At 41.1% G+C, this 19,361-nt stretch overlaps 1 protein-coding gene across 29 annotated transcripts in view; it reads right to left on the bottom strand.

The window, feature by feature from the left end:
• Nucleotides 1-545: 545 nt before the first annotated feature.
• Nucleotides 546-19,361, bottom strand: part of RIMS2 (regulating synaptic membrane exocytosis 2) — a 361,362-nt gene continuing 342,546 nt past the window's right edge. For all 29 annotated transcript variants that reach the window (XM_070748179.1, XM_070748182.1, XM_070748173.1 and 26 more), the window contains 4 exons: nucleotides 17,125-17,237; nucleotides 15,652-15,753; nucleotides 12,140-12,279; nucleotides 546-764 (listed from right to left, as the gene is read on the bottom strand). In XM_070748179.1, coding sequence (XP_070604280.1) covers nucleotides 546-764; nucleotides 12,140-12,279; nucleotides 15,652-15,753; nucleotides 17,125-17,237 — 574 coding nt within the window. The remainder of the gene's footprint in view (nucleotides 765-12,139; nucleotides 12,280-15,651; nucleotides 15,754-17,124; nucleotides 17,238-19,361) is intronic.

The raw sequence follows: 19,361 nt of genomic DNA, 5'->3' as shown, positions 1-19,361 counted from the left end.
TGCCACTCTAAGTCTTCAAGCTTTCTGATAAGGCAAGTTTCCTCTGCTGTTAATGAATTGCAATGACAGCTCACTTTTCTTTTTTCCTTCCAGCACGACTTCTTTGGGTAGCTCTATATTTCTGTGGCATAACCAGGCTTGGGTGGGTGCGGGCAGAAAAGGGCCAATAAAGAAAAGGGAAGAAGAAAACAGACGTGCCGTTGAAGGGATTCTTGTTGCATGAGACAACTTGATTCTTTAGTTTAATCCATGGCTTCAAATTGGATTAAAAGTTGAGTGTCACTGAACTCCAAACCATTCAGTTCTTCCACTTCCATTCCTTCACCTGAGGGCTTCCTTCAGAGCACAATGTGTGCAACTTCCTCTGAGAATACAGGATCGCTTTTTAGCCGTAGAAACGGGCTCCAAAGACGCAACATTAAGCATGCAGTGTTACCAGAGCTTGCGACCTGTTAAATATATATATATATATATATATATATATATATATATATATATATATATATATATATATTGTCACGTTGCTATGATAAAGTTCACAGCTGCTATGAGCGAGCGTACGACGGTCCTGTTGAACTTTCGAGAGACGATTGGGAGGCCCTTCTTGTAAGAGGGGCCAAAGTTGGATCTACTAGGGACGAAGGAGGAAATAGTTTAAACCAGCCAATCACCATATTGGACAGGTCCAGTTCTTCCAAAAGTATCTGTGCCACTCCCATAAAGGATTTGTGATCCATACGTCCATAGTCTCCCCATACAATAATCTGTTGGGTGAAAAAGAAATAATACATTTTAAGGAAGTAGCAAAGGGAATCACACTGTTTTATGTAGAATAGTTCTAAGATGGGCTAGTTGGTTATCTGCTGGTTTAATGAACCAAACAAGAAAAATATGAGCTGGAAACACTGCTTGGGGTCCCAATTATTTTTATTCATTCCTGGGTCTTTCCTAATTTCATCTTATATATTATGATGTACCTAAAGAGTCTACACAATTGAATTAGAAAAATGGGAAAAATTATGGACTAATAATTAGCAGATGATAAAATCGACTGCATTCAAGGAAAACCAATTAAAAATGTTTTACAGGCGGCACCTACCACCGGAAAGACTTTCAAAAATGTTCCCAAAAACCTCCCCATTGTGCTGGAAGTGCAAAAAAGAAAGAGGAACGTTCTATCATCAATGGTGGACATGTGTACAAGCAAAAAATTTCTGGAATAAAATAACAGATTGGTTAAAAGAAATAATAAAAAAAGAATTTGAAAAAAACCAGAATTGTATTTATTGGGTATTTTTAATAAAAAAATGGAAAAAGAGGTAAGATACTTAGTTATACACATATTAACAGCTGCCAGGATAGCATATGCCCAACTATGGAAAATGGATAAAGCACCGGAAGAAAATATAGTAATTAAAAAAATATTGGACTGTGCGAAGATGGACAGGTTATCCAAAAAATTAGAGGGTAAGGAAGATTCAGATTATTATAAAATATGGGCAAAATTTTATGACTGGTTAAAGGAAAGAGCAGCAAAGAAATAAATAAAAATTCAAGCAAAGCATCATGTCAAATAAAAGAATTAAAGAATTAATACTATGTGAAAGAAGTAAAATTCTCTGATCGAACAATCAAAAAAAGTGGGGAAACTTTTGTTTCCCAAATGTTGTATGTGTATGTCTTTTTTGTTATATTTGGGAAAAAAAATAATAAATTTTATAAAAAAGCAAAAGAGTCTCTTAACCTTTGAAGAATGGAAGATGAGAATTTAGATTCTAACAAAGCTAAATCCAATCAAAATTCTCTTCATTATTAAAAACACAGACTGATTGGTTACATGAAAAAGACTTTGCAAATTATGTTTGCAAAAGCAAAAGGATATCCCCGAAATTTAATTAACACTAACCAGGGTTTAACTCTTAAATTCTAAAAATGCAATTCATTATCAAATCAAGGTACAATCTTTGACTTTACTAAGGCTGGCATGTGGAGTAAGCAACAGCTCAAACCTTGCTAGCCTGCCGAAATGCTCAGAATATGTCAGATAATAACTCCCTTCCTAGTATATTTTGTAGCAGGGTAACATTCAAAGCTGCACAAATACTGTATCTATAAAAATGACAGCATAAAAAGAACATGAGTCACTGATTCCACCTTTTACCTATACGAACAGGTAAACAGAATATAAATATTCCTTTGAAAGGGTAGGGACTGCAAGTCCAAGATAAAGTGGCAAGAATTTCAAAGTAATTTGCCACAGCCTTTTCTTAAAATGTTCTTTCCACATCAGTCTCCAGGCCTGAAGTCTCCTGGTCATTCCCCCATCCAGCAAAGCTTATGAGATCTGTTCCTAGTTAATAGTTAAGCTATTAACTATTTAAGATGCTAGTCAAGCTAGCATCTTAAATTGGACCAGTGTAAAAATGTTAAGACAGTTCAGTACTTCAACACTGGATAGATAAAAACTGGAACCTCATTTGAATTTAGGTTCTTTCATACCAGAATGATTGGTAATCTGACTTGAATCTTGTTACAGATCTATCTCTTAGATTTTAAGACTTTAAACTTTTTCAGGATGATAAATGTAAAAAAAAAAGTTGGAAAATGTTTATCTATTTTCTTCCAAAATAGATTTCAATTTATCAATCCAAATTAATTAATTAATTAATTAAATTAATTTATTAGACTTGTATGCCGCCCCTCTCCAAAGACTCGGAGCAGCTCACAACAAAATACAAAGCACAAATCTAATATTTAAAAAAAAAATATAAAAACCCATTATAAAACAGTCATACCATCCAATTAAACCAGACATAAAATGAAACAGCTAAGGGTCAGTTATTTCCCCCAAGCCTGGCGGCATAGGTGGGTTTTCAGTAGTTTGCGAAAGGCAAAGAGGGTGGAGGCAGTCCTGATCTCCGGTGGAAGTTGATTCCAGAGCGCCGGGGCCGCCACATAGAAGGCTCTTCTCCTGGGGCCCACCAGACAACATTGTTTTGTTGACGGGACCTGGAGAAGGCCAACTCTGTGGGACCTAATGGGTCGATGGGATTCGTGCGGCTGAAGGCGGTCCCAAAGGTATTCTGGTCTGATAACATGTAGGGCTTTATAGGTCATAACCAACGCTTTGAATTGTGACCGGAAACTGATCGGCAGCCAGTGCAGGTCGTGGACTGTTGATGAGACATGGGCATATTTAGGAAAGCCCATGATAGCTCTCATGGCTGATTTAAAATATGACTACATGAATGATAATCTGGAAGCAACTCCCAATAACTACAACATACCAGACTTTTAATGAATTACACTATGAGGTTTTTAATCTGCAGTCTTGGACTTAATTTTTATTTGCTGAGGTTTCCAGTTGTAATGTTGTATTGTACTTCTATTTAGGTCACAGCAGGAGGGAGCATCTAGCTTACTTTGGCTAATTTTGGAAAAATGAATCAGGGTTAGACCTGATTAGCATAAGAATAGAAGACCACTATTAAATCTCCAGGCTAGATGGTGTTTGACTGTGAGAATAATGCTATTTTTGCTCCCTTCTACAAAGGGAAAATAGCAAGAGTGAATGTGAAAACAAGGGATTAATTCTATGAAGTATGCCTAAGAAGCTGTTTGGTAAAATTCTTTTAGAAAAAGTACAAGAAATAACAATGACTAAAATTTAGGAAACGCAATGCAGTTTTACGTCACGTAGTGATGGGTATAACACTTTTTTGCATTTTAAATGGTCATTAATAACCCTGTGAATGTAGCAAGAAAATTATGTTTGCTGATTTAATGAAACTATATGACAAAATAAATCAGCTGGAATTCTGGAACATTTAAATGACTATAGAGACAAAGGCTTAATTGCTGAACACAGTAAAATGATAAAGGATAAGAAATCATGGGTGAGAATAAATTGAATACTTATTAAATAGTTGAATGTAGAGCAGGGTATAAGATGAAAATGCGTGTTGTCCCCTTTTTTATTTAATGCATTTACAAATGAATTTTGATTTCATTAGCAGTTGGTTGGTTGGGATGTGAATATTTGTGTAGCTTTGTACAAGTATGATACTGTGTTGTTGTCTGAGAATCCAAAGGATTTGCAATAAATTATGGATGTATGATACAACAAGTAATATTGAAAATGATGTATCCAAGATAAAGGTAGCTATTACAAGAAAAATAAATGAGTTAATATTGGCAACCTATACATGGCAAAAGACCAGAGCAAGGAGACGGCCTGTGTATTTGGATGAAGAAATGTTCAGATGTGCAAAGATGAGAGATAGCAAGTACAGTAATACCTCATCTTACGAACTTAATTGGTTCCAGGACGAGGTTCGTAAGGTGAAAAGTTTGTAAGATGAAACAATGTTTCCCATAGGAATCAATGGAAAAGCCAATAATGCGTGCAAGCCCATTAGGAAAATCCAAAACATTAAGGCTTTAAAAAATAAAAAGTTGCCGGCAGACAAAGCTGAAGAGAAGGAGTGTGGGGAGTGACAGCAACAGGTGGCAAGAGGAAGCAAGGCGAAGAGCCTCTCTTGAGCTCCATGGGTCTTTCCCTCCTGTTTTTGCCCACCCCGTTCTGCTCATTTTCCCCACACCTTTCTCCTCTCTTGATCTCCATGGGTCCCTCCCATTTTTGCTCACCCTGTCCTGCTCATTTTCCCCACACCTTTCTCCTCTCTTGATCTCCATGGTTCCCTCCCGTTTTTGCTCACCCCGTCCTGCTCATTTTCCCCACACCTTTCTCCTCTCTTGATCTCCCATGGCTTTATCAGTCATGACGAATCTATGACACGAGTGCCATAGGTGGTACATGGAACCATATCTGCTGGAACTTGAGCCGTTGCCCTAGCTTAGCTCCAATGTGCATGTGTGTGCTGGCCAGCTGAATCTTGACTTGCACAGAGGTTCTAGGAGGGCGTTTTTGGCTTCCAGAAAGTCTCTGGAGGGATGGGGAGGACATTTTTACCCTCCCATAGCTCCTGGGAAGCCTTTGGAGCCTGGGGAAGGTGAAACACGAGCCTACTTGGCCCACCAGAAGTTGGGGAAAAGGCCATTTCCGGCCTCCAGAGGGCCTCCGGGGGGGGGGCAGGGGAAGCTGATTTCGCTTCCCCCAGGCATTAAATTACGGGTGTGGGCACTCACGCCTGTGCGATAGCGCAGACACACACACACTTTTGGCACCAGAGGGAAAAAAAAGGTTCACCATCACTGGGCTATATGTTTCTCTCAACTTTGTAGTATAAAAGTGAGAGTTGATATGACAGGAGAAACAGAAAAGTAAGTTGACCACAGAGGTATTTGTGCAAAACAAGAAAGTAGAGTCAAACAGTAATTGATTGCTAAATTAATGTAGATTGAATACAAAACAGAGTAGCCAGTATGAAATATATTCTTATTGTTATTGTTTGAGGTTCATAGAGACGATAAATGAGAAATTCCACAACTGATATGTGAAAAAGTGAATGGTTGGAAGCAGGTGGGAGTTGCACTTACCGGCCACTACTGGTGCGCTCTCTGGGACCATTGTGGGTGCACACGTGTCTGGCGGGGGTGCACACGCCCATCAACATAAGATTTGGCTTCTGAGCATGCTCAGCAAGAAAAATCTCACATGAGGACACTTACGTGCATGAGATTTCGCCAGTTTTCAGCAATTTATTTGCTTCCGTGCATGCGCAAAAGCAAAAAACCGCAGAAGTCAAATCTTGCACATGCGCGTGTGTGCAGGTGTCATGGGCACAGAGATGCGTGTGCATCTCAATTTCTGCTACTGAAACCCCAATCCCAGCTGTACCAGCTGCAATCCATTACAGCGGTACCTCTACTTAAGAACGCCTCTACTTAAGAACTTTTCTAGATAAGAACCGGGTGTTCAAGATTTTTTTGCCTCTTCTTAAGAACCATTTTCTACTTAAGAACCCGAGCACGGAAAAATTTCCTAGGAAATTTGAGAGTGGCATGAAGGCCCGGCCAGTTTCCTGCCATTCCTCTTGGGTTTCTCTCTCTGGCGCAGTGAATGGGAGGCAGCCTCGTGCCGGGTGTATGGGAGGTGCATGCTCCTAATCTCCGGCTCAGAGTCCCTCTTTTTTTTAAGCCTTAAAGTTTTGGATTTTTTTTTATTCCCTCATCTTACCTTCTTCCTTCAGGAGCAACTATCCTCCTATTCTTCCTCCTCCTCCTCCCACCCAAATTCCAAGCTTTTATTTCTTTCCTAATGGGTTTGCACGCATTATTTGCTTTTACATTGATTCCTATGGGAAAAGTTGCTTCTACTTACAAACTTTTCTACTTAAGAACCTGGTCATGGAACAAATTAAGTTCTTAAGTAGAGGTACCCCTGTACTGGTTGAAAGAAAGGGAAGACCTGAGGCTGGATGAGGTTGATGAGTTCCTCAGAAACACACAAGAAGGAGAAAGAAGAAAAAGAAGTGCATGAAATAATTGGAAGTAGGATAGTATGCACAAATTATGGTAGATTGTAATAGTATAAAATAGTTTTATTAGCTATATTTCCTTTCCTTTTTATTATCATTTAATTTCTTTAGCTTTCTTTTTCTCTGCATAACATTTCTTATCTCAAATGGGAAAAATAAGATGGATTTCTGTATGTGTATGTTTAATATTTATGTAAAAGCAAGGTAGGACATTATTTGTTTATAAAGTTGGAAATGTATTCGCATAATAGAGAGCTTAAAACATGCCATAAAACAGCTGGGGGGGAGGAAGGTTAGCCTTCACTATATTAAATTAATGACCTAGAGCAGACCAGGCCACCAACAGAAAAGCAACTTGCAACTGAGGCACAAAGGAATTGAAGGAGCTTCTACAAGAGGCAACTGGACCTTCTTGTTTTTCTTTGAAGAGGTTTCCAGATTACAAGATTTCAGAGCTGTGGAAGCTTCTTGGATGACAAGCAAAATGTCTTCAATGAAAAAGCAGAAAGTCTAATTGCCTCTTGAAAAATAGCCTTTGGGACAACCATGACCTGGGTGATAGAATCTGCACAAGCATATGGCCTACGTAAACCTTAGCAGTTAGTAGCAGCTACTCCCTCTTGCCTACTTGCTTTCCCATCCCAAACTGAAACTCAGGCTACTGTTTCCTTGCTGCATAGGAGGTTGTTTAAGGCAGTGTTTCCCAACCTTGGCAACTTGAAGATATTTGGACTTCAACTCCCAGAATTCCCCAGCCAGCGAATGCTGGCTGGGGAATTCTGGGAGTTGAAGTCCAAATATCTTCAAGTTACCAAGGTTGGGAAACACTGGTTTAAGGAAACCACCCAATGCTTCAGGGTCTTCTTTTATGGGATGCAATCAGAAAAGAAATCAGCACAAGTTGTATAACACATCTTGGGAAATTCAGTGGAGAAACACACAGCTAGGCCTATTGCATGATGATGGGTGATATTAACTGCAGTTCAATGTTTCCAAATGTAAAATAATGCACTTGGGGAAAAGGAATCCTCAATCTGAGTATTGCATTGACAGTTCTGTGTTAGCCAAAACTTCAGAAGAGAAGGATTTAGGGGTAGTGATTTCTGACAGTCTCAAAATGGGTGAGCAGTGTGGTCGGGCAGTAGGAAAAGCAAGTAGGATGCTTGGCTGCATAGCTAGAGGTATAACAAGCAGGAAGAGGGAGATTGTGATCCCCTTATATACAGCGCTGGTGAGACCACATTTGGAATACTGTGTTCAGTTCTGGAGACCTCACCTACAAAAAGATATTGACAAAATTGAACGGGTCCAAAGACGGGCTACAAGAATGGTGGAAGGTCTTAAGCATAAAACGTATCAGGAAAGACTTAATGAACTCAATCTGTATAGTTTGGAGGACAGAAGGAAAAGGGGGGACATGATTGAAACATTTAAATATGTTAAAGGGTTAAATAAGGTCCAGGAGGGAAGTGTTTTTAATAGGAAAGTGAACACAAGAACAAGGGGACACAATCTGAAGTTAGTTGGGGGAAAGATCAAAAGCAACGTGAGAAAATATTATTTTACTGAAAGAGTAGTAGATCCTTGGAACAAACTTCCAGCAGATGTGGTTGGTAAATCCACAGTAACTGAATTTAAACATGCCTGGGATAAACATATATCCATTGTAAGATAAAATACAGGAAATAGTATAAGGGCAGACTAGCTGGACCATGAGGACTTTTTCTGCCATCAGTCTTCTATGTTTCTATGTAACTTGAATAATGTCTCAAATAGCCATCCAGAAAACCCTTTTGTGCACTTCACACTGGCATGTACACTTATTTTGTTGTAGTAGCTACTGAGGTGTTCAGTGCACCATCTGGTTCATTACAGTATGCAGAATTAATGTAAATGTTTACCATCCAAAATGATGAAGAGGGGCTTTATTGCTATACCGCTACAATGTTCTTCTCTTGACCTTTCATTTTGTTGAACTAATGGAAGCAGATGGTGAAGTTCTGTGCATGATAGAGTGGTATCCCTGCCTTAAAGGGGATGATATTGTTCCACTCCTATAAAAACTCTCAATTTAAAAGCTCATGGTAAATAATTCACCGCTGCTTCTACAGTTATCATTGTCACAGGCTTCTGACTTCTGTATTTAGCATGCCTATTACCCTTAGATGACTGAGTGGCTGTGCCCTTCCTGAAGAGGAATAGTCTACCATATGTGTCCAAGTGCTAAGGAACTATAATGGTATGTGGGAATGACTTTGGGAGACAGTGGATTTTCAGTAGTCAGAACATAAGAGCCATGCTGAATTGGGCCAAAGCCCATCGAGTCCAGTATTTTTTTTAAAAATTTATTTATTTATTTATTTTGTCCAATACACAATGAGGGTTTTAGTATATATCTATATACACATAGTAAAATACATGATGAAGGTTATAGAGGAGATACTCATAGTAAAATATATCTAAGAAATAATAGAAAAGAAGGTATAGTAATAGAACATATCAATGAAAGAATAGAAGAAGAGATATAGGAATAGAAGAAAGGTATAGGAGATATAGGAGAGCAATAGGACAGGGGACGGAAGGCACTCTAGTGCACCTGTACTCGCCCCTTACTGACCTCTTAGGAATCTGGATAGGTTAACCGTAGATAATCTAAGGGTAAAGTGTTGGGGGTTTGGGGATGACACTATGGAGTCCGGTAATGAGTTCCACACTTCGACAACTCGGTTACTGAAGTCATATTTTTTACAGTCAAGTTTGGCGCGGTTAATATTAAGTTTAAATCTGTTGTGTGCTCTTGTGTTGTTGTGGTTGAAGCTGAAGTAGTCGCCGACAGGCAGGACGCTGCAGCATATGATCTTGTTGGCAATACTTAGATCTTGTTTAAGGCGTCTTAGTTCTAAACTTTCTAGTTAGTTCTAAACTTTTTTTGTGTCACACAGTGACCCATCAATTGTACATGGGGATCTTGAGCAGAAAGAGAAGGCAAAACCCTCCCTTTCCCTTGACCCCCAACAAATGGTACCCAAGGGAATCCTGCCTGCCTCAACCAACATAGAGGCGGCACTTGGTCATCTGTTTCAATAACCACCAATACACTTGGCATCCATGAATCTGTCTAATCCTGCCTTGAAGCTATTCAGGCTTACAGCTGTCACGACCTCTTCTGGAAGTGAATTCCATAAACCAATGATCTTCTGGGTGAAGAAATATTTCCCTTGATTTGTCCTCACTTTTTTACCTATGAGCTTTAGGGAGTGCCCCCTCGTCCTAGTATTGTGTGATAGAGAAAATATTTTTTTCTCTATCCACCTTTTCTATCCCAAGCATGATTTTATACACTTCGGTCATCACCTCTTAAGCGCCATATTTCAAGGCTGAACAGACCAAGGCTGGTTTCATAAGGAAGGTGCTCCATTTCCTTGATCATTCTAACTACCCATTCAGTCTTTCTAGGGCTGAGAGATAGTGTCTGGTCCAAGGACACTCTGCTGGTTTGTGTTGAAGGCAGGACTAGAATTCCTAGTTTCCTGGTTTTAGCCTGGTGCATTAATCACATCCCTCAACTAGCTTTTGAAATAATTCTATTAGCTGGGTCCACTAATGGTTTTTTAGCTCTTATTTCCAATTACCTAAAAGCTTTCAGGTCATCACTGATATGTTAATATCTCCGGGACCGTCTTCTGCCGCACGAATCCCAGCGACCAGTTAGGTCCCACAGAGTTGGCCTTCTCCGGGTCCCATTGACTAAACAATGGACCCAGGGGAAGAGCCTTCTCTGTGGTGGCCCCGGCCCTCTGGAACCAATTCCCCCCAGATATCAGAGTTGCCGCCACCCTCTTTGCCTTTCGTAAGCTTCTTAAAACCCACCTCTTTCGTCAGGCATGGGGGAATTGAGATACAGTGATCCCTCGAGTTTCGCGATCTCGATCTTCGCGAAACGCTATATCGCGATTTTTCCACCCGATGACGTCACTCTCTTCCTTCCTTTCTCATCTTTCTTTCTCTCTCTCTTTCTCTATCTTGCTTCTTCCTCTCTCACACTCTCTTCCTCCTTCTCTCATCTCTTTCTTTCCTTCTCTCTCTTTCTCTATCTCTCCCCCTCTTGCTGGCGGGCGGCGGGCGGTGGGCGGGCGAGCGGGGGCATCAGCGAGGAGCTGGGGTTTCCCCTTTGCGTGGGCGGCTGGGAAACCCCGATCTTCGTCTGCTCGCTGGTGCTGCGCCGAGCAGATCAGCTGCTGGGCGGCCGAAGGAACCTTCCCTGGGTCTTCCCCCTCTTGCTGGCGGGCGGGCGAGCGGTGGGCATCAGCGAGGAGCCGGGGTTTCCCCTTTGCGTGGGCGGCCGGGAAGACCCAGGGAAGGTTCCTTCGGCCGCCCAGCAGCTGATCTGCTCGGTAGCGCAGCAGCAGCGAGGAGCCGAATCGGGGTTTCCCCTTTGCGTGGGCGGCAGGGAACGCAAACTCCACCATATACGCATGCGCGGCCATAGAAAAAAAGGGCACGCATGCGCAGATGGTGTTTTTACTTCCGCAACCCTACATCGCGAAAAATCGATTATCGCGAGGGGTCTTGGAACGGAACCCTCGCGATAATAGAGGGATCACTGTATTCCCTTCCCCCTAGGCTTATAAAATTTATGCATGGTATGTCTGTATGTATGATTGGTTTCTTAAATTGGGGTTTTTACATTACTTTTAATATTAGATTTGTTCATATTGTCTTTTTACTGTTGTTAGCCACCCTGAGTCTACGGAGAGGGGTGGCATACAAATCTAATTAAATGAATGAATGAATGAATGAATGAATGAATGAATGAATGAATAAATAAATAAATAAATAAAATTTGTAAATAACCTGGAAAAAGAAATATAGTAATTTTCTCCCCACAGCAGGTATTAGAAGGCAGCTACAGAAAAATTCCCCTTTGCTCAACATATAGATGCAATGGAAATCAGACGTTTTTGTTGTTGTTACTGTATACTGCCAAATACAACTCTCTTTGTAATTGATCTCTTCACTAAATTCTCTGCATTCTGTTTTCTTAAACAGTGCTAAATTGTCTTATACCATGTAAAGTCTGCCTTGCAACGAGTAATTATTGTTAATGATTATGCAATGTATTACTATGGTGGTTTTTTCTTTTGGGGGTCATAAGATGGTCTATTTATCCTCAAATGGAGCTTCTAGTAGGATGCCTTCTTCATTCTACACGTGTTTAAATACTTCTCTTCTCTAGGGAAACCCTATTAACAATGCTATCTTATGGTCACTTACAGAAGGACCTACTTGATGGGGCTGCCAACTCTTTGGAATGCTTTTCTTCATGTGTGAAGCATTGCTAACAGATACACCTTTACATATGGTGCTTTGGAGGGAAAAATATAAATAACTGTTAAGGAAATGTTCACATTAGCTATGCCTTTGCCTTTACATTGGCTATTGAAATCCTACCTTTTCAAGGAGGTCTTTTTAATATTAAAGGTGTAGATAAAAGTTTATTTACTTCCACATTAACTCATGTATTCTTCTTCAATTCCTTTTTTTAATTTGTATATTTTACATTAACTGGTTGAACAGGATTTTTTTCAGGTCCCCGTCCCCCCACAACTGAAATATTTTATGGGAAGCAGCACAGGCATTTTTTTTAAAAAAATCAACAAATAAATATGATTAATCTGCATAATAGTGATGCAAATTACCTGCAAAACTTTCCCTTGAGAGTTCTCTTCAAATGACAACAGCTGCTGGTAAAGAGGTTCCAGCGTTTTTCTTGCCACTTTTGTTTTCTTTTTGGCTATACAGACTCCGTTTTCTAATAGATACACCTTTACATATGGTGCTTTGGAAGGGAAAAATATAAGAAAATGTTAAGAAAATGTTCACATTAGCTATGCCCTTGAGCAGTCAATGATATTTAACTTCAACTAAATATATCTTCACACAGTGCATTTATGAATGACCAAAATAAATTACTTATGCAAGCTTCTCTTTCCGTTCTTTGTCCCTCTTCCCTAGCATTGGGAATTAGCAAACACAGTGGTACCTCATGATATGAACCCCTCGCCATACAAACAACCCGAGATATGAACCCGGGGTTCAGAAATTTTTTGCCTCTTCTTACAAACTTTTTCCGTCTTACGAACCTGCCGCCGCCGCGAAGCCCCACCGCCCGGCTGTCACTTTTTGAAACAGCCGGGGGGCTTCTAGGCATCCTCCTGAACCCGAACGCCAAACCCGAACTTCCGGGTTTGTCATTCGGGAGGCCGCCGAGAAGCCCCCCGGCTGTTTCAAAAGGTGACAGCCAGGCGGCGGGGCTTCTCGGTGGCCTCCCGAATGCCGAACCTGGAAGTTCGGCAAAGGTTCGAGTTCGGGAGGTCGCCGAGAAGCCCCACCGCCTGGCTGTCACCTTTTGAAACAGCCGGGGGGCTTCTCAGCGTCCTCCTGAACCCAAACGCCAAACCCGAACTTCCGGGTCCGGCGTTCAGGAGGCTGCCGAGAAGCCCCCCGGCTGTTTCAAAAGCCCCGGGAAGCGGGGCTTCTCGGTGGCCACCCAAACCCGAACTTTTGCCGAACTTCCGGGTTCGGCATTGAGAGAACGCTGAGAAGCGCCCGGCTGTTTCAAAAGGTGACAGCCGGGCGGCGGCGGTTTTTTGCGTTTTTTTCGTTTCACGCATTAATTCATTTTACATTGTTTCCTATGGGAAACAATGTTTCGTCTTACGAACTTTTCGCCTTACGAACCTCCCCCGGGAACCAATTAGGTTTGTAAGACGAAGTATTACTGTACTAGCAGTACTGCTTCAGTGTTCAATAGATGTTTAGTCTTCAACAGAAAACTAAACAAAGCAGAAAGACAATTCACAGCAGTAGCTTTGGATCCCAAGAATGCTAAGAGTTTAGCTTAGTATTCAGATTTAACTATAATTTCAATTGGGAAACTGTGACCATTCTAGACAAAGAATGCTACGGAATTTCTAGAAGCATGTGATAAATTAGCCATCAGTAGACAGATAGACATAAACAATATCTATACAGTGGTACCTCTACTGACGAACTTAATTCGGTCCCTGACCAGGTTCTTAAGTAGAGAAGTTTGTAAGAAGAAGCAATTTTTCCCATAGGAATCAATATAAGAGCAAATAATGCATGCAATTGGAGAAATCACAGGGAGGGTGGAGGCCCTGTTTCCTACCAGGAGATTCCTAGAGAGGCCCAATGGAAGCTTCTTCCTGCCTTTTCCGGCCCTGTTTCTTCCCAGGAGATTCTTAGAGATACCCCACAGAGGCTTCTCCCTGTCTTTTCCGGCCCTGTTTCTTCCCAGGAGATACCTAGAGAGACCCCACTGAGGCTTCTCCCCACCTTTTCCGGCCCTGTTTCCTCCCTGGAGATTCCAAGAGAGGCCCCACAGAGGCTTCTCCACGCCTTTTCCAGCCTTGTTTCCTCCCCGGAGATTCCTAGAGAGGCCCCACGGAGGCTTCTCCCTGCCTTTTCCAGCCCTGTTTCCTCCCCGGAGATTCCTAGAGAGGCCCCACAAAGGCTTCTCCTCGCCTTTTCTGGTTACAGTTTCAGAGGCTCGGGTTTGTAAGTGGGAAATAGTTCTTGAGAACAGGCAAAAAATCTTGAACACCCGGTTCTTATCTAGAAAAGTTCGTAAGTAGAAGTGTTCTTAGGTAGAGGTACCACTGTACAGTGATCCCTCGATTAGCACGGTCTCGATTAGCGCGAAACGCTGCAACGCGGTTTTTCAAAAAATATTAATTAAAAAATAAGTTCTCTCTCTCTTTCTCTCCCTGTTGCCGGCATGGTATATGAGAGAGAAAGAGAGAGGCAGAGAAAGAGAGAGGCAGAGGTCGGGCGCATTACCGGGAGGTGGAGGTGGCGTGGGGACGCTGGGTGCCGGGGACACCGAGGAGGGGGTGGACGTGGCCTCTCAGCTGCAGAGCCGAACAAGGGTGGAGGCAACGGCGGAGTCCGGCGCTGGGGCCATGTGGGGCCGCTCATCCAGGGGGGCGTGGACTGGCAAGTCGCCCTCCTTTCTCTTTCTTTCTCTCTCTTATACCACACCAGTAACGGGGAGAAAGAGAGAGAGCGGAGGGCACTTTGCCGGTCCACGCCCCCCTAGATGAGCGGCTCCGCATGGCCCCAGCGCCGCCCAGGCAAAGGGGAAACCCCAAGATCGCTTGCCACTTGCCGTATTGCAGCGAAGGAGGCGAAGCAAGGCTCCAAGCTGCAATACGGCAAGCGGCAAGCGATCTTGGGGTTTCCCCTTTGCCTGGGCGGCGGGAAGACCAAGGGAAGGTTCCTTCAGCCGCCCAACACCTGATCCGCTCCGCAGCGCGGCAGCAGCGAGGAGCCGAAGATGGGGTTTCCCCTTTGCCTTTACCCCATCTTCGGCTCCTCGCTGCTTCCGCGCTGCGGAGCAGATCAGCTGTTGGGCGGCTGAAGGAATCTTCCCTTGGTCTTCCCCGCCGCCCACACGCAAACTCCACCATCTGCGCATGTGCGGCCATGAAAAAATGGCGCGCATGCGTAGATGGTGTTTTTTTACTTCCGCACCACTATAACGCGGAAATCGATTAGCGCGGGAGGTCTTGGAACGTAACCCCCGCGCTAATCGAGAGATCACTGTATATTATACAAAAGAAACAACCAAAAGCCAAAAAAGGAACAAAAAGATCAAAGCACCTTGATAAATATAGATCAACCCCAACATTAACATCAGACCAACAATCAAGTAAACAATGCCCCAATCAAGGAACTGCCAAAGAAGACAGCCCAACCGAGGAACTTTTAAGACTATCCCCATCAACACTGGCAAGGCAAGTGGTTAGTATATAAACTGAAAGCAAACCCCACTCCTTACTAGCACTGATAATGTTAGCTAGTTTGGATAGTGAAATGTCTGCATGAAAAGCACGAAGCTCAGAGAGCACCAAAGACCCGTCATTCTGAGTTTACATGCATATGCATATTATTAATTATGTTCATATATCAAAACTGGAACAGAATTTAGAAATTTCGATTAAAAAAAGTAACTATATTGTGCAGATTTCGTCTCTAATGGGGAGGGCCCTACGGGGATGTTTAGTGCCGTAAAGCTGAGGCTACTTTCACTATTATGGTTATGGAAAAGTTGAGGTTATGGAAAAACCATCTGCTCACACACTATAACAGCATTTAAAGTTCTGGGATCTAAGCATAGTTCTTTTACCTGGCAGTGTCTTTGAACCTGGTTTTACAACAAGGCCTCGTGCTCTTATTATTTCTACCTCCAATTGTCCCTTTTTGTCCATCATTCCAACTTGGATATCACCTAAAGAGACCAAAAAATGAAAAGTAGGTACAAGAGTATGAATGCACGGGCGCACACATGCACAAGCACTCACAGCCTGTGGTTATTAAACAATATTAGACATTAAATTAAATAATTAAATAACTCATCTGTAAATATATTCAAATCTATTCTAATTCAAAATGATTCCAACAAATTTAAAGTAAATATGGGTGGTTGACCAAGAGCAATTCAGTTTAACTGAATTGCTCTTGGTCATCTTATCTTGGTCATCTGAAAACTACATCTTATCATTCTTGGTCATCTTATCTTGGTCATCTGAAAACTACATCTTATCATTCTTGGTCATCTTATCTTGGTCATCTGAAAACTACATCTTATCATTCTTGGTCATCTTATCTTGGTCATCTGAAAACTACATCTTATCATTCTCGATTGTACAGTAGTACCTCTAGATACGAGCTGCTCCACATGTGAGTATTCCAAGTTACGAGCTGCGACGCGAGCGAAATTTCTGTTCGACACCCGAGCTCAAATTCGGGATACGAGCCGAGCTTCCACTAGGTGGTGCAAGAATCTCCTTGCTTCCGGTTATCTTGGCGCAAAAAACAAACTCTAAAGTCATTCGTTTGAGATGTGAGTTGATCGACTTAAGAGCTCGGGTCTGGAACGAATTAAACTCATATGTCGAGGTACCACTGTACTAGATTCTTACTTATGGGACTGAACAATATATTTTCTATAATCTATAATTAACAATTTAAAGGATAGGACAGCAGTTCTCAACTGCTGGGATACTTCAAGGCGGATAAAGTTGAAAAAGATGTAACGGGGGAATTATGGTATGTTTCAAGGGAGCCAAAATAAATCAACCCTGATGTGTATGATACTGCAAATACCATCTAGTTGATGCCAGAAAGGCATTGTTCCATGTCCATATCCATAATAGAATTTGGACAAGGGCTCCCAGGAGAAAAGCAAGGTTGAAATGAGCCATGGGAGGAAAAAGGATCAGAAATACTGCTAAAGGATATATTTTCCCAATTCAGCCATAAACCTAATTACAATTTTCCATATAAACCACTATGATGTTTTCTAGAGATCAGATTTTCAGAGTTGCCACAAAAAAAATCCATATGGACTAGTGTTATGGGACTTGTGACCACGTAGGGCAAATGTTAAGAAAAACAACAACAGAAGCTCATAACCATTCTGAGAGATGGGGTGGGGGATTTTTGTGTATGTGTGTGTGTGTACGTTTAATGAGTGTTTTTCTTCCTTTTCAAATCTATTCTAAATCAAAATGATTCCAACAAATTTAAAGTGAATATAGGTGATTGACCAAGAGCAATACAGTTAGAGTGTGATTATTCAAATGCCAAAATTTCTTACCCATTGCTGGAGTAGCCAGGGTCTGGCGTCCAACGAGCTGTGCAGGGCCAAGTCCATCCAGAAAATCACTGAACTGGCTATCTGCTGCCAACCGCACACCAGGAAAGATCAAACTAATAGAAAGCACATTTCTCTTTACTAAAATGGTTCTAACACAAAAATCCATTATAAATTAAATTGTAAACATAGGCAACATTAGTGATGTCCATTCCATATATACTGTACATTTACAAATGTTATTTCATGACACAAAAAATAAATTTATTACTCAATATGCTGAATATTTTACTTGATCTTAAAAATAGTTTTGATCATATTATTATTTATTATTATTATTATTATTTATTGGATTTGTATGCCGCCCCTCTCCACAGACTCGGGGCGGCTAGTATTACTAGTATTCTGGAGTCTGGAACCAAAAGACTCTAAGTAGCTTATATGGAAAATAAAAGAGAGCATATCTCATGTTCTTTATCTTATTTTTAAATGTGGCTTTTAATATGGTAATACAATTGACTGGGAGTTGCCTTAAAGCTCTTAGACTTATATACCACTTTACAGGGCTTCACAGCCCTCTCTAAGTAATTTACAGAGTTTGCACATTGCTTCCAACAATTTGGGTCCCCAATTTACCCACCTCAGAAGTATGGATGGCTGAGTCAACCTTGAGCCTGATGAGATTTGAACTGCCAAATTGTAGGCAGCCAGTGGTAAGCAAAGTAGTCTGCAGTACTACATTCTAACCACTGCACCACTAAGGCTCTATAGTTTCTGAAAAGAATAAAATTGGGCAGAACACATTTCCTGCTAATATTTTCAGCCACATACAGAATTTAAATGTTGCTAATTAAAGGTCTGTCATGTCAGCAGTTCCTCTGTTCTCAAGAGTATTTCATCTTCAAGAGTTACTCTAAACCTCTTCCAAATTATACATTAAAAATGACACTGAATGAAGACCAAAGAGTTCGCTTTTAGTTAGAATATTACAAAATGCTCTGCTTTGCCAGATGGAACACAGCTACTGTGGTGTCTTCCTTGTCTCCAAAATAATCTGGCATTTTTTTGACTGACTGAAAAAATATTTGTAATGTATTTCTTTTGCAGTGTCATTGACAAATGATTGCCTGGCTTATCCTGTCTCTTCAAATGAATGTTGCTCAAGATAGCTTGCTTCATACATATATAACAGTGTCTATATCAGTGTTTCTGAACTTTGGCAAGTTTAAGATAGGTGGATTTGAAATCCCCATAGTTAGCGAATTCTAAGAGTTGAAGTCCTGGGAAGCTGAAATTTCTGGACTCGAATCCTGGGAGTAGCAGTCCATCCATCTTAAATGTCACAAGGTTGACATTTAAGGCCATGCCCCTTTTGTGCAAGCATGCAACATGCATGTACGAAAGGCAGGAGCTTTGATTATATTGCAGTAACCAACATCTTGGCTTTGTGCTCTTTCTAGATATACCCCACATACAGCTTTTCCCTACTTGGTACCTACCAACTATGTTGAAGTAAAATTCCCATGCCAGAAAAAATAGTTGGGGAAGGACAGGCTAATTTTTGTATCCCATTATTTGCATGTGCTATGTCTGTCCTTCTGTTCATTTGTTTCATTTGTAAAGAAGACGACAGCCTTATTTATGTAATAGCCCATCTAAACCACTGGCCCTGAAATTAGTATTGTGAGATATAGGAAAATTCAGCAGGGGGAAGTGTGGCTGGTGGCAATATGGGTCTTCTCATATCAAGAATAATAGCCAATTACTATCAATCATTCAAGTAATGAGCTCTGCTAAAATCCATTATGTAGGTATGTAGGTATGTATGTATGTATGTATGTATGTATGTATGTATGTATGTATGTATGTATGCATGGATGCATGAATGAATGTGTGTATGTGTATATATACTGTAAAAACAAATGTGTATATATATTGTAAAAATAAGGGAACACTTAAACAACACAATATAACTCCAAGTAAAACAAACTTCTGTGAAATCAAACTGTCCACTTAGGACAGGGAAGAGGGAGGCATACAAATCTAATAAATTATTATTATTATTATTATTATTATTATTATTATCATCATCATCATCATCATCATCATCATCATTATTATTAAGCAACACTGATTGACAATCAATTTCCCATGTTGTCAGCACATTCAACTTTGTACAGAACCAAGTATTCAATGAGAATATTTCATTCATTCAGATCTAGGATGTGTTATTTGAGTGT

Source organism: Erythrolamprus reginae, chromosome 3 (assembly GCF_031021105.1).
Source record: "Erythrolamprus reginae isolate rEryReg1 chromosome 3, rEryReg1.hap1, whole genome shotgun sequence".
Classification (NCBI taxonomy): domain Eukaryota; kingdom Metazoa; phylum Chordata; class Lepidosauria; order Squamata; family Dipsadidae; genus Erythrolamprus; species Erythrolamprus reginae.
The sequence above is the reverse complement of the archived record's forward strand: the minus strand, read 5'-3'. Positions and strand labels throughout refer to the sequence as shown.